Source organism: Terrapene carolina, unplaced genomic scaffold (assembly GCF_002925995.2).
Source record: "Terrapene carolina triunguis isolate 2854851 unplaced genomic scaffold, T_m_triunguis-2.0 Scaffold23, whole genome shotgun sequence".
Lineage (NCBI taxonomy): Eukaryota > Metazoa > Chordata > Testudines > Emydidae > Terrapene > Terrapene triunguis.
The window spans coordinates 29,917,245-29,929,736 of record NW_020664374.1 but is presented as its reverse complement, the minus strand read 5'-3'; the positions used below and the strand labels follow the sequence as shown (position 1 = coordinate 29,929,736).

The 12,492-nt window shown below is 39.1% G+C and overlaps 1 protein-coding gene across 1 annotated transcript in view; it reads left to right on the top strand.

The window, feature by feature from the left end:
* Positions 1 to 12,492, top strand: part of LOC113406192 (cilia- and flagella-associated protein 47-like) — a 691,445-nt gene that overhangs the window by 276,939 nt on the left and 402,014 nt on the right. Inside the window, exons 43-44 of the mRNA XM_029910955.1 lie at positions 6,889 to 6,997; positions 10,404 to 10,630. Coding sequence (XP_029766815.1) covers positions 6,889 to 6,997; positions 10,404 to 10,630 — 336 coding nt within the window. The remainder of the gene's footprint in view (positions 1 to 6,888; positions 6,998 to 10,403; positions 10,631 to 12,492) is intronic.

Here is a 12,492-nt window from a genome sequence, read left to right as displayed (position 1 = left end):
GCTCTCTAGCTACCAGAAACCTGGTGTTCTATTTCCTTTCCTGTGTCGTCGCCACACCAAAGGATCTATCACTTACCCCATGTCAGTTGTACTCAGATCTCAAACCAAAGACAAGACCTATAGCCAGTTCTGAAATAAAGTAACTAAACATTTATTAACTAAGAAAAGAAATGAGAGAGACATTTACAAAGTTAAAACAGCAAACATACACACAAAAATGAATTGCAGTCTTAGATTTAAAATGGTAATATACACTTCTATAATAAGCAGCTCTATATGTCCTTTAGGGCTGACCCATGCCAAGCAGCATGAGGATCTCTTGCTTATGTTTAGGAATCTTTGCCCCTCAGAGTCCAGACAGCATAAAGAGACCAAGTTTCTCCTTGTCAGGGATTTTTTATCCCCCTTCACCCCAGAATAAAAGCTGATGGGATGAGTTCATAAGCAGGCCTCTCCTTCCTGGAGGCATCGAGGAATGCAATCAACAAGGTCTCTGTACTTTGGTGCTACACAATGCCTCATTTGCCTTCAATGGGCCATCTTGTTTGAAGGATGAGCACTTTACCTTAATTATTGCTGCTTTTCCTGTTTGGTGAGTTACACAATTAGAGGTTTACAATGCAACACTCAGTATAACTTTATACCATGGCATGCAGATATTAGAAGTAGATTAATACATGCAGCATCCTACAAGCATTCCTTTAAGTCTAAATACTAAACACATTCTTATGGCACTAAGGTCTATTTTAACTATGCTAGCCCACAGGTAAGCCAGACTGGTTTCCAGCTATGGATTTGTCGGTGTTCAGTGAGGCCCTGGGCCTTTGGCATGAGCTGGCACCTGGTCTGCCAGTGTCACAACCCCCATCATCAGATAACAGATTCTTGACCTTATGTTTCTGTCCAACATTTGCTCAGTCATCCTTCTAACATACATATCTAAGATTGTTGAATGGGTGGTTTATAAAAGCTGCTTTTACGTCCTCTGCTGTTACTTTCTCTTGATTTGCCTAATCTGTTTTTTGCCTTCAGCACTTTACTGTTTTCACCAAAATACCCAACAAATTCTTAATGGACAACTTTCATGGCTTTTACTCTGTGTTACAGCTTCCTTGATCTCCCTGCAGCTTTTAATGTCATTGTTCACTTCCTTCTCCTTGATGCCATGTCCTCTCTTGGGATTTGTGGTCAGTCTTGTCCTCTGTTTTTCCTCCTACCTTCCAACCACTTTTTCAGCATCTTCTTTGCTGAATTTCCCTCCCTGTCTGTCAGTGTCCCTCTGCACTACATCTTCGTTTCTTCCCTCTTCTCTCTTCACACCCTATATCCCTGGATGATTTCAATTGCTCACATAGATTCAGCATCCAGCTCTGTGCTCATGACACTCACAAATCTCTCCACATTTGACCTGGCTCCCTCAGTCCAGTCATGCATACCTAATAGTTTATCCAGCACAGCCTTTTGAACTATGACTAGCTCAAACTCACCATTGTTGAAACCAAGGTACTTTTCATCCCAAATCTTCTCCACTTCCACCTTACTCCATTGCTGTAAATAACACCACCATCCTCCCCATTACTCGAGCTGTACCGTGAAGATCATTTTTAATGTCTGTCCCTTCTCCCCACATACCCAAACTGTTAACAACCCTTGTCACTTTTTTCTCTACATGTGGAAAATCCAAACATTTCTGTTCTAATAGCTAACAGTCTTGTCCACCAGCTGGTCATTTCTCATTTTTATTACTTTTCCTTTTCTCTGGCCTTCTGCCCCCCCCCCTTTATTTCCCTTCAATGCATCCAAAATGCAGCTGCTAAAATTGTCTCCATCCTCCCTTCTAATATCTACCGAACATCAATGAGTATCCATAATTCCTCACCTAGTGTTAATACATACTTTTCACAGTGCTATTAATCACCAGTGTGTCTTTAGCTTTCAGAAAAGACATCACTCTGTACACTCTTATAATACAGTAATGTATACAATCAGTTGATTCAATTGCTTATCACTCCAGGTTTAGATCCCTTGTCTTTATAGACCAGTAAACCTTTGAAATGCTTTACACCTCAAAGCAAAGATTATTTAAGCTGTGAGGAGACTCCACATGGAGTCTGGTGGTGAAGGAAGCTGCATGCTCTTTCTTCTCCCACTTGTGTTTGCTGAAATGCAAATTGTTCTGTTTCTTGCCGTTGCCTCCCCCTGCTGTCTTGATAGTCCTGTTTCTACTTGTATGTAAATATGCAGCTTTATTGTCTTTGCCTGAATACTGGGCTGGTCAGAGAATCAAATAAACAAATCTATCTTAGACAAAGGAAAGTGTAACAACTCCCCCAACCTACCTGGTTTACACACTCTTTGTCATAATTCCAGCATATATTCATAACTCTTAATACACATTACGTACATACATCACACTAGAATATTAATGATCAATGAGTTATTGGTTTTCAAATGATACTTCAAAAGGCATATTTTGCACAGAGATCATTACAGCAGCTTGTAGGGTGTTAACACGGGTGCTTATTGACACAGGCTTGCAATATTATAATTGTGTCATTTCATCATTAATAAACCATAATTTAAAGAGAAGTGATGTAAAGTTCAAGTCTCTTCATTTAGGTGATGTATACCTAGGTATACAATGTGAACTCTGCTGCACCTAGTCTTACTCAGTCACCTCATTCAGGGCCACTCTATTACTTACCTTATACTGATCTCCATAACAGGCATCAGTTATTACAGTGGTGACTATTCTCTAGAGCAAGAATTCTCACCAAAGTCTGCCTGCAGTTGCCGTCTATCATCACATCTTTGATCCTTTCATGTTGAACAAGACCCAGTAGCAAGAGTCTAGCTTGTTTCAGAATCAGTCTTTCCTCTCGTATGCTACCTCAACCATTGGACCAGCTAGGCATGCTGCTTTTTAAACTGTGAAAATACCTCTTTGTTTACCTCTCTATTGGCACTGTAGTGGTCTTTTGAAATGACAATGAAAGTTTAACTTACTTATAACAACATTTTTTAAAAACTTAAATGATTAATTTTTAATATTCCTCTTGCTATTTAGAAGAAAAATTGAGGCTCTACATGTCCTTCAGATATTAATGTAGATTTTTTTTTCACATGAGGCGTTGTGTGGAAAAAAAATGTATTGCCTGACACAGTGAATTAATGAGGCGGCCTTTAGTACTAGATCTTCATTTCTGGGGGTTGGTTCACATGCCAACTCTTTATTTAAGTGACTAATAATCATTATAAAGTTATAGTTGTAAAAGTGTAGTGATTAGAAAGTCCAGGCCTTCTCTGCCTAAATATCTTGTGGAGGGAGAAGGTTCACTATCTTTTCCCCTTCCTGTGCAATTTAAAGACTTCTTTCATGTAGAGCTTTAAATTTTCTTAGAAATCATCAACTGGTATTTCCAAAAGGTTGTGAACAGAATTAGATTGTCCTGATGAAACACAGAACATTTGCTTTAACTGTACTCCCTTTAGAGTTCTTGCAGGGGTCCCCGCTGTAGGTGGTGTGCTCACTTCAGGTGTGCAGGCTCAGAATTTAGGAATAGTAATCTTCACTGGGGCTGTGTGCATACCCTGCCTACATCTTGTGTCTCCCGGACAAGCATATATGAAGGGCTCAGTCTCAACTGCCACTCATTTCCTTCTAGCTGCCACAGGAAATGAATAGGAACTCAGTGATATCCATTCTTTCCTCCATCAATCACCTTCCATCTACTCTTTTTTCTTTTAGAAGATGTAGCACTTAAAGACACAGCTGGTTGTGCTACCAAATGTACCATTATAAACCCATGTTCCCAGTTGCTTTATAACTGTCAAATTTCAAGCATTTGGGTTGAAGTTTTCATGCTTTCTCTCTACCTTGTGCTATTTTTTTGGAAGCTAGAGAGAAACAGTTTTTTCAGAATTATTTTTTCCCAACCGTTTTTTTTAAAGAACTTTAGCATCTCCGTGCTTTGGAGCAAGGATTTGAGATTTGATGAGGGGGATTAAATATGCCAAATCTATATGCATGACCAGGCTGACTGTGATCTCTAGATCACATTCCTGTCCAGAGTCAGGAAAAGACATCAGTATTCTTGATTTCCAGCATTCCTCTACTGTCTACCAAATAGCTGTCAATATTGTTCCACAGGATGTAATTTTTCTTAAAAATCTTGGAAATTTTCATACAAAAACTTAAAAAAATAATATTAAGGCTGCAAAATTAAGCACTCAGAAATTTAGGTTATTCACTAAACCTCCCAAAACACCATAAACAAGATTCCTCCTGACCATTCTGCAACATCAGGAAAAGCCTGAGCAAAAAGAAAATTGGCCTTACAGCCTGTGGAAATCAACACTTTCAGATCTTGTCAAACCAAGTTTTGAATTGAAAGAGCTTCTTTTTACACATAAGTATGTTGGTATAATTAATGACACAGGAAAAATGATAATAGAATGGAGCGTTAGCAACTGGTACTTTTATAAAACTAGTTGTGTATGCCAAGAGCTTTTACAGGGACCGTATGGAGCCATAACATTGTCTTGAAAGGGAATAATTTCTGTTTAAATTGGTTCCCCAAGGTGGTAATTAGTTTGTGGGTGGTACACAAGTTTTGCCATGGGTTTTACTCCCCTCAAGAAAGAAGTGTTTGGGCTCTTAAACCAAGGAAAGGGAGATAAATGCCATGGAATTTGAATAATTCTCTTTTTACTAAGTTAGAAAACTTATAAAACACTATGTTTTTAGCTCTAGAGTGAAAAAAATCTCCTACAAAGCGGTGAGGAAAGGTAAAATGAAAAACAGACTTATTTTAGGTCACTTAGCCAATTATGCAGGGAGCATTGGCAGCGGGAGGATGGACCAATTGACCTAAATAAGTCTTTTTTTTTTTTTTTTTTTTCATTGCTGCCTGCCAAGAGTAAACAACCAACCTGAACTATACCATTCCTAAGCAGATTCACACTGATTTTGCTTGTATAAATCTTCGTGGAGGCCTGTAGTGGCAAATAATTTGTTAGTGGTTGACAATGGCCATATGAGATGAGTACATACTCCTTTTGCTGGCATGCGCGGCCACTAAAGGCCAGGGGAGTCCAAAGAAGTGGGTGGTGTTAGCTTAAGGAGGTGGGGGAGTAAGGGGAAGTCACTAAAGCAGTAGGAATGTGTTTATAGATTCCTACTGTATGGAACTTTGGTGGAAGTAAGCTACCCCCAAAGCAGAAATCCTGAGGGTAACATTGCCTGCTCTCTGCTGATGTGAATTCTCCTCAGCAACATGGAACTTATTGTTGCTTGGAGGTGTAATTTACACCACCTCGAAGCATTCTTTTTGTTTTTTTGGTATCTAGTCCCTACAGTCTAGGCTACTGTACACAAGTCGTTTAACATGCATTTTTATTGTATTTGTTCTTTGCTTATTATGCCTTCTCAACAGTTTGAAATACCATTTGTTCATCAGTGGATATGTCCTTTCCATTTTGGTAAAAACTTATTGCCCCTTTGTTTTCCCCTAGATAACATTTCTGTTTACTTCCTTGTTTGTGCAGTGTTGTCATCAGTGATTTTGGCATAACTCTAGAAATCAGATTAGTTACTTAACTTAACTCCCTCAATTAGTGACCGTTTGAATTTAAAAGAAAGTAAGTGGAAAATGTTCAGTAACACTAAAGGACAGTCAGAACATGTCACTAGCCCACTTTCACCCCCACTCATTTTTCACTAGAGAACTATGAATTGGTTAACAAAATGTTACTGGTTCAAAAAAATTTTTTTAACCAAATAGCTGAGCTGCTTTAAACTTTACAAAACTTCAAAATATTAAAAATTATGTAGTTTGAAATAATTTAAACGGTTTCATCCTTTAAATGTGAACTATGCAGGCTGTTACTCTATTTGTTTAAAACAACTGATTATAGAGGTTTTAAAAATGGCTACTCCATATGATCAGTATATACTTTTTTGTCTATCTCATTTGTGGCTCATGGTATCCTAGCTCAGGCATTTAACTGTAGTGGGAAGAGTTAAAAAGAACTGAACTATTGTTATGAATGGCCCATCTCCCAGAGCAATGCAGTCAAATTTCAGAGAGACCAGGTAGTTTTAACAATTTATTGAAAATTACAAGAGGATCTAAATATGTGATCCTAGGCTAGAATTACAGCAAGCAAGTAAAATCTCACTACTTGCTGGGTGATGCAGAGAGATATTCTGGCTGCAGCCAGATGAACCTTTTCCTCTGTCTAGAATCTATCACCACTCCACCACCAGAGAAGCTGTTAACACACACACATAGGCGAACTGCAGGCCAAATCCAGACCACCAGACACTTTTGAATGGACCCTGAAATCTTTTTATTTACTTATTATCATCATTATTATTGTTATTTTTTATTATTTTCTCTTGAGTCTGGACCTGGACCTTGACAAAAAATAGATACCTCTGCTCTAGGCTATGCATGTACCGAGACATGCTCACCATGGCTCCCCTTACTGTTGGAAAACGCGAAACACATACTAAAAAGATAAACACTAAAAACAAGAAGCGTAAAGGTGCCTCACCAGGGAACTCAGAAGCGTCTAAGGGTGCGGTCTGTATGGGGGCTCTCCAGTCCCCTAACACTATAAAAACTTTGATTCTGAAATTATTTGATTTTGCAAGTTTAATTTTCACCCTTACAGTTACTTATAGGGTTTTTTAGGTAATATGTTCATTTTCTTCTTTAAAAAAGCAGTTTTTAAAAAAAGGCTCTTCAAAATATATGAACCACTTATATAAGTCATTCTTCTGTATTACTAGAATAGTTTTTCTTTTTGTTTGTTTTAATGGTTTATAATTTGTTCTGCATGAATTGCTCTCTGAATGGAAATGCATATGCTCCTGTGTTTCAGGTTGGAGAATTTGTTTACCTGGTAGAGGGAACATGTGGCATACCTTTGCCTTCAGGCTTGCTTCCGATGGATAGTCCAAATGTTCTGCGCATTAGCAGTACTTTAAAAGGTAGAGTAAATGAAAGGAGGAAAAAATGATTTGGGAAAACATCATCCTTTATAATGCATTGAGCTTTCTGGCACTTAGGGGAAGGAAAATAAATACAGTACGAAAGATGAGCCATTTTACAATGGAACGAGCCTTAAAAAGACATTGCAAAACAAACATAATCTAAAATTATTCCTTTAGTCATATGGTTTAGATTTTTTTTTTTTTGCTTCCCAGACCTTTTTCAAATTAGAGACGGCTTGCAAGCCCCTCCTAACCTGGTATGTCTCTGCAAGTAAACTAGAATAAATTTTCAGCTTGGCCATATCAATATTTTTCTATAGCTACTTTCCAAGATGCCTCAATCTTGTAGTACTGCAGCAGTAGTTTGACACTACTTGAACCAGTACAAGCATCTCTTGATTGTCTTTGAACTTTCCTAGATATGAAATATTGGTGCTTTGTATACACATTTATGATGTCCTGATGTGTAATCTGCAACCTGTATTTCTTGGAGCACAATGAACTACCGTAGAGCCAAAATGTCTCAGCATGTCTCAGAAATATCTCAATCAAAGAAATATGTAAGGCTCCTACTTTGAGTTCCTTATGGCTTCTCTACATGGTGTATTGTTGTGTATCAGCTGCAGTGCAAATTCTAGTGTGTGCCAATGGGTCTCTCACTAACTGGCCTGTGAGGACCCTGTTGGTATGCACTAAAAGTTCCCTAGGGCATGTTAACATAGTCAAACAATACTATGTCAGCTAGCACTAGGGAACTTTAGTGAGCACCAGCAGGGTCTTCATGGACAGTTAGTTTAATGACATGCTGGTGTACACTGGAATTTACACTCCAGCTGTTGCGCACTCGTACACCGTCTAGACAAGTCCTTACCTACATTTATACAGCATTACTTCCTTGATATTTCATTACACCCTTAATTTAGCTTCTGGATCTAAAGGTGACTTCTGGAGAGCAATCTTGCAACTTTGTTCAATTAGTATTGTCCAAATCCACCTCCTTCAGGAGTTGTTTCTGCTTGTTAAGGGGCTGGGAATCTATGGTGGCAATAGTCAGAAAGGGAAAGGTATTTACCTAGAATCTGTAATTCTTTAAGTAATTGTCTCTATAGCTCTTCGTTCACTGAATATAGATCCACACAGCAAATTATCTGAAGCAATGACAGTTATTTGGGAAGTGACCTTTCTTTCATGGGTTGTGATTCAGACACACTCTTGTATGGCCATTTAATGAGGTCTGAACAGCTCAGTCAGTACGGGACTATTTCTCATGTGGATAATGTGCCTCCAAGAGACTCTGGGAGACAGGACACCTTTAAATGCAATACAATCAAAGAGAAATATAGCATTTATTACATCAGTTTAGGAAAGATGAAATGTAACCATCTGTATTTAACCATCTCTAAACCATTGTTTTGAGCCCATCTCTCTTTAAAATACATAGTTTTTTAAACCTACTCAATTTTTTGTGAGGAAAAATCAGCAGTTTGGGCTGTAAACTCCTGAGATGATGCCCTCTAATTATAGTGAGGAGTATATTTCTCTGCTGCTTTTAGAAGTGTGTTAATCATCACCCGCTCCTTGTTCTACAATGCATACAGCCGTAGGTAATTCAAGACCTCTTCACACTCTATGAACTTGATGGTTTACATGAGCTATGAAGAGACCTTCTTTCCTCTGGGCAAGTTATCTAAAGAATTTGCTCTTTCACTCACTATCTCTAAATAATGCCAGTCAGATTCGTTACTATATAAAAATTGAAACCAAAGGGGAAGAATAAGGGGAAAGTCATGTCAGACGTTACAGTGTCAATGATTGTGTTCCTATTAGGTACCTTTTAAAAGATTTAGCACTTTGTAGCCCCTCAAACTGAACCATCTGTAGCCAGGGAGTGCTGAGTTTCAGAATGATGTTGTCATTATGATAGCAGTAAAGTACAACATTTATAGTGAGCTCTAGGCTTTTACTGGTATTTTCTACCCAGTGCCAGTTCCTGCCATGTTAATAACTTGAGTTATTCAATTCAGAATGATGCATTTGAAGAGTTTATGCCTCAGCCATTTTAAACCACATCAGGCTGAAACTTGAAGTACAGATTCACAGGTGGCATGCAAATGCTAAAACACTTTAAGCTGTGCACTCTAATGTGTGACTCTGTGATATGCATTTCTGTGAGACTACAAGACTTTCCTCCATTCTTTTTCTCAGACGCTCAATTCCTCCTGTTGCTTGTCTCTTTCATTCCTCTCAATAAGATTATTGACCATGTGTTATCAAAACACCCTGCTGTCTGGGTTAAGTATTCCATCAGGAGCTGTTCCTGCCTCTGCTGTTCATTGTGGTGATGGAACTTAGGTGAAGCCGGAACAGCAGTGAAGAGGCACATGTCAACCATAAAACCTACTCTTCTATGGGGCCTCGAGCCAACCAGCACAGCCCATGAGTGGTCTTGTGTATAAAACCTGGAACGGGATGCTAGAGATCTGGGTTCCATTCCCAGCTCTCGCACAGATTTCCTCTGTGATCTTGGACAAGTTATTTAATCTCGCTGTGTCTCACTTCCTCTGTCAAATGAGGATAAAACTCCCTTTCTGGTTGTCTTACCCCAAAGGATTTACAATCTAACTAGGTAAGGGGATTGTCCCTTACTATGTGTTTGTACTGTGCTACCACAGAAAGGCCCCAATTTTAGCTGGGGACTTTGGGTGCCAGGGTAATATAAATAGATGTATTACCGTACTCTCCAAAATGTCTTCCCACTATAGATATGTTCCACAGGAGGTAGAGAGGGAGGGGTGTGTGTGTGTGTGTGAGAGAGAGAGAGAGATGGAGTGATCTCAGTAACTAACAGACAGCTGTGGAATTCACCTTCAGAAGATGTTGAAACCACCACAAATTTTACTCCCTTCATATCAGAATCCTCTCACTTTGACCTAGCCTTCCTATCAGAACAACACTTACGAACAAATGGGAGGAGTGTGATCGGAACAATACTGATTGGGGAAGACAGGTAGAAAGATATATATATATATTCACTGTGGTTTACTTTACAATTTGTAAGGACCTCTGACACCCCAGTGACAAGAGAAGTATGAAAGCTTCAGTAGATTGTTGATAATTATTCCTCCCATAAATTTAATTAGCTGAAAAGAAAATTAGTTAAAATATACCTTTTTGTTGATTATGAATAGGACCTTTCCATTTGGATTTCAGTCTGTGTTTTCAGTCCTTCTTCCTGATTGTAAGTTATAATTAGTCTAAAACTCAAAATATTATAGCAAAGCTTACATTGTTACATTAAACTCTGAAGGAATTGAATTTAATATTTTTGCTTGTGTTCTGGGCTACTGAATAAAAAAGGCATACAGTTGTAATAGCAGCTGACAAATGGCTTTGTTTATTGCAGGTCGCAGTGCAGTACAGCCAGTTCTGTGCTTGAAATGCTGTCTCACCGATACTCTTGAAGAAAAGCTGAAGATCCCATTGATTAATGAAGCTAGGGAGAAGGCTCTGGCCATTGCAGCACAGCAGCAGATGTCAGCTCTCGAACACAAGCGAAGAAAGGTCACAGGAACACTGGAGAGCAGCAGTGTTCGAGTTGCAGTTGCAGCCTTAGGGCTGTCCAGAATTGAGGTAAAAAACACAGTAAATCTAGCAGAATATTACATAGCTTCTCTTTATTTCTGAGACTGGGTTTGTTAAATTTCAGAAAGTACCATTAAATACATACGTGACTGTAAAAGTTTTCATACTCCATGTAACAGATCTAATTATTGGTATCCTCCTTTCTGTGAATTTGTAATGGTTTCCTTTTCTTTGCTCCATTACCATGAGCTACTGTTTAACCATAAGCGTATTCAAACAGGATTCATAAGAAACAAGGAACATATGCTAAGCAGGTAGTACAGATATGCTGTCAAGAGACTCTGTGACCTCCTTGCACCCTAAATGTTACTAAATTGCATTTATCCATTAATAACAGACATGCACAGTGTGTTTGTCACATTTGTATACTGATATCTTAGCAAGAACATCATAGCATTTTTGAAAAAGTAAAATCTTATAAGCAGTGAAGTGTCGTTTAGATCTTCTAGCTTTATTGTGGTAGACTCAAGGAGTTCAATCCTACTTAGCTTAACAAAGAGAAGGCTAAGGGATGACTTGATTACAGTCTGTAAGTACCTACACAGGGAACTGATATTGATAATGGGCTCTTCAGTTTAACAGAAAAAGGTATAACAGGATCCAATGGTGGAAAGCTGAAGCTAGACAAATTAATACTGGAACTAAGGCATAAATTTGTAACAGTGAGAGCAATTAACCGTTGGAACAATTTAACAAGGGCTGTGGTGGATTCTCCATCACTGACAAGGTGCAAATCAAGACTGGATGTTTTTCTAAAAGATTTGCTCTAGGCAGGGCCGGCTCCAGGGTTTTTGCCGCCCCAAGCGGCGCCAAAAAAAAAGGCTGCGATCGCGATCTGCGGCGACAATTCGGCGGGAGGTCCTTCGCTCCAAGCGGGAGTGAGGGACCGTCCGCCGAATTGCCGCGGAACAGCTGGACGTGTCGCCCCTCTCCGGAGTGGCCGCCCTAAGCACCTGCTTGGTAAGCTGGTGCCTGGAGCCGGCCCTGGCTCTAGGAATTATTTCAGGGAAGCTCTGTGGCCTGTGTTATACAGGAGGTTAGACTAGATGATCACAATGGTCCCTTCTGGTCTTGGAATCTATCAGTCTATTATTTAGAGACATTTCATCAGAAATTTGATCATTTCTATTGCAGTAGTGTTACTAAACTTGTAAAGACCTAGAGTATATGTTATGTTAATTTTTTTTAAAGTGAAATTTTAGTATGTGAGTAAATCCAGAATATCCGCAATATCACTGAACATACAAGCACATTTCCATTATAAAAATAAAATGTAACTGTATATCAATCGTGATCCAGGCCCTGGGCTGCATATTTTAGCTCCCTTGGGATCTTGGAGCCATCTGACCATCAGGTAGATCCCTGGGCAGCTCTCTGTTATGCCAGCCTTGTAGCCATACCTGGTTTTCAACTGGATGTGTCCCCAATGCTCTGTGGTAGAGGGTAGTACAGAGGTTGCTAAAGCAGCCTTCTGCCACTAGAGGATTCCCCTATACAAGGGAAATCCTCTATTTAGCAGTTAAATTGGCTGTAACATTCCTTTATGCTGCCAGAACTGTGCAAAGCAGTCTTAATGGGGCTGAAGAGCCTGCCTTTTACGTAATATCTAATTCAATAGGTTAAACATTGGTATGGGAATTGTGGTCTGCTCCCCTGTGTTTGAGAGCATTAAGGTACAGTATACAGTAGTGGAAATAGTCTTATGAACAATAACTGTGGTTACTGAAAGAAAAAGAAGTGAGAAAAATACCGTATAATAGTAAAGAAAATGAAGCTGTTATGCTGGTGTGTGTGTGTGTGTGTGTGTGTGTGTGTGTGTGTGTGTGTGTGTGTGTGTGTGTGTGTGTGTG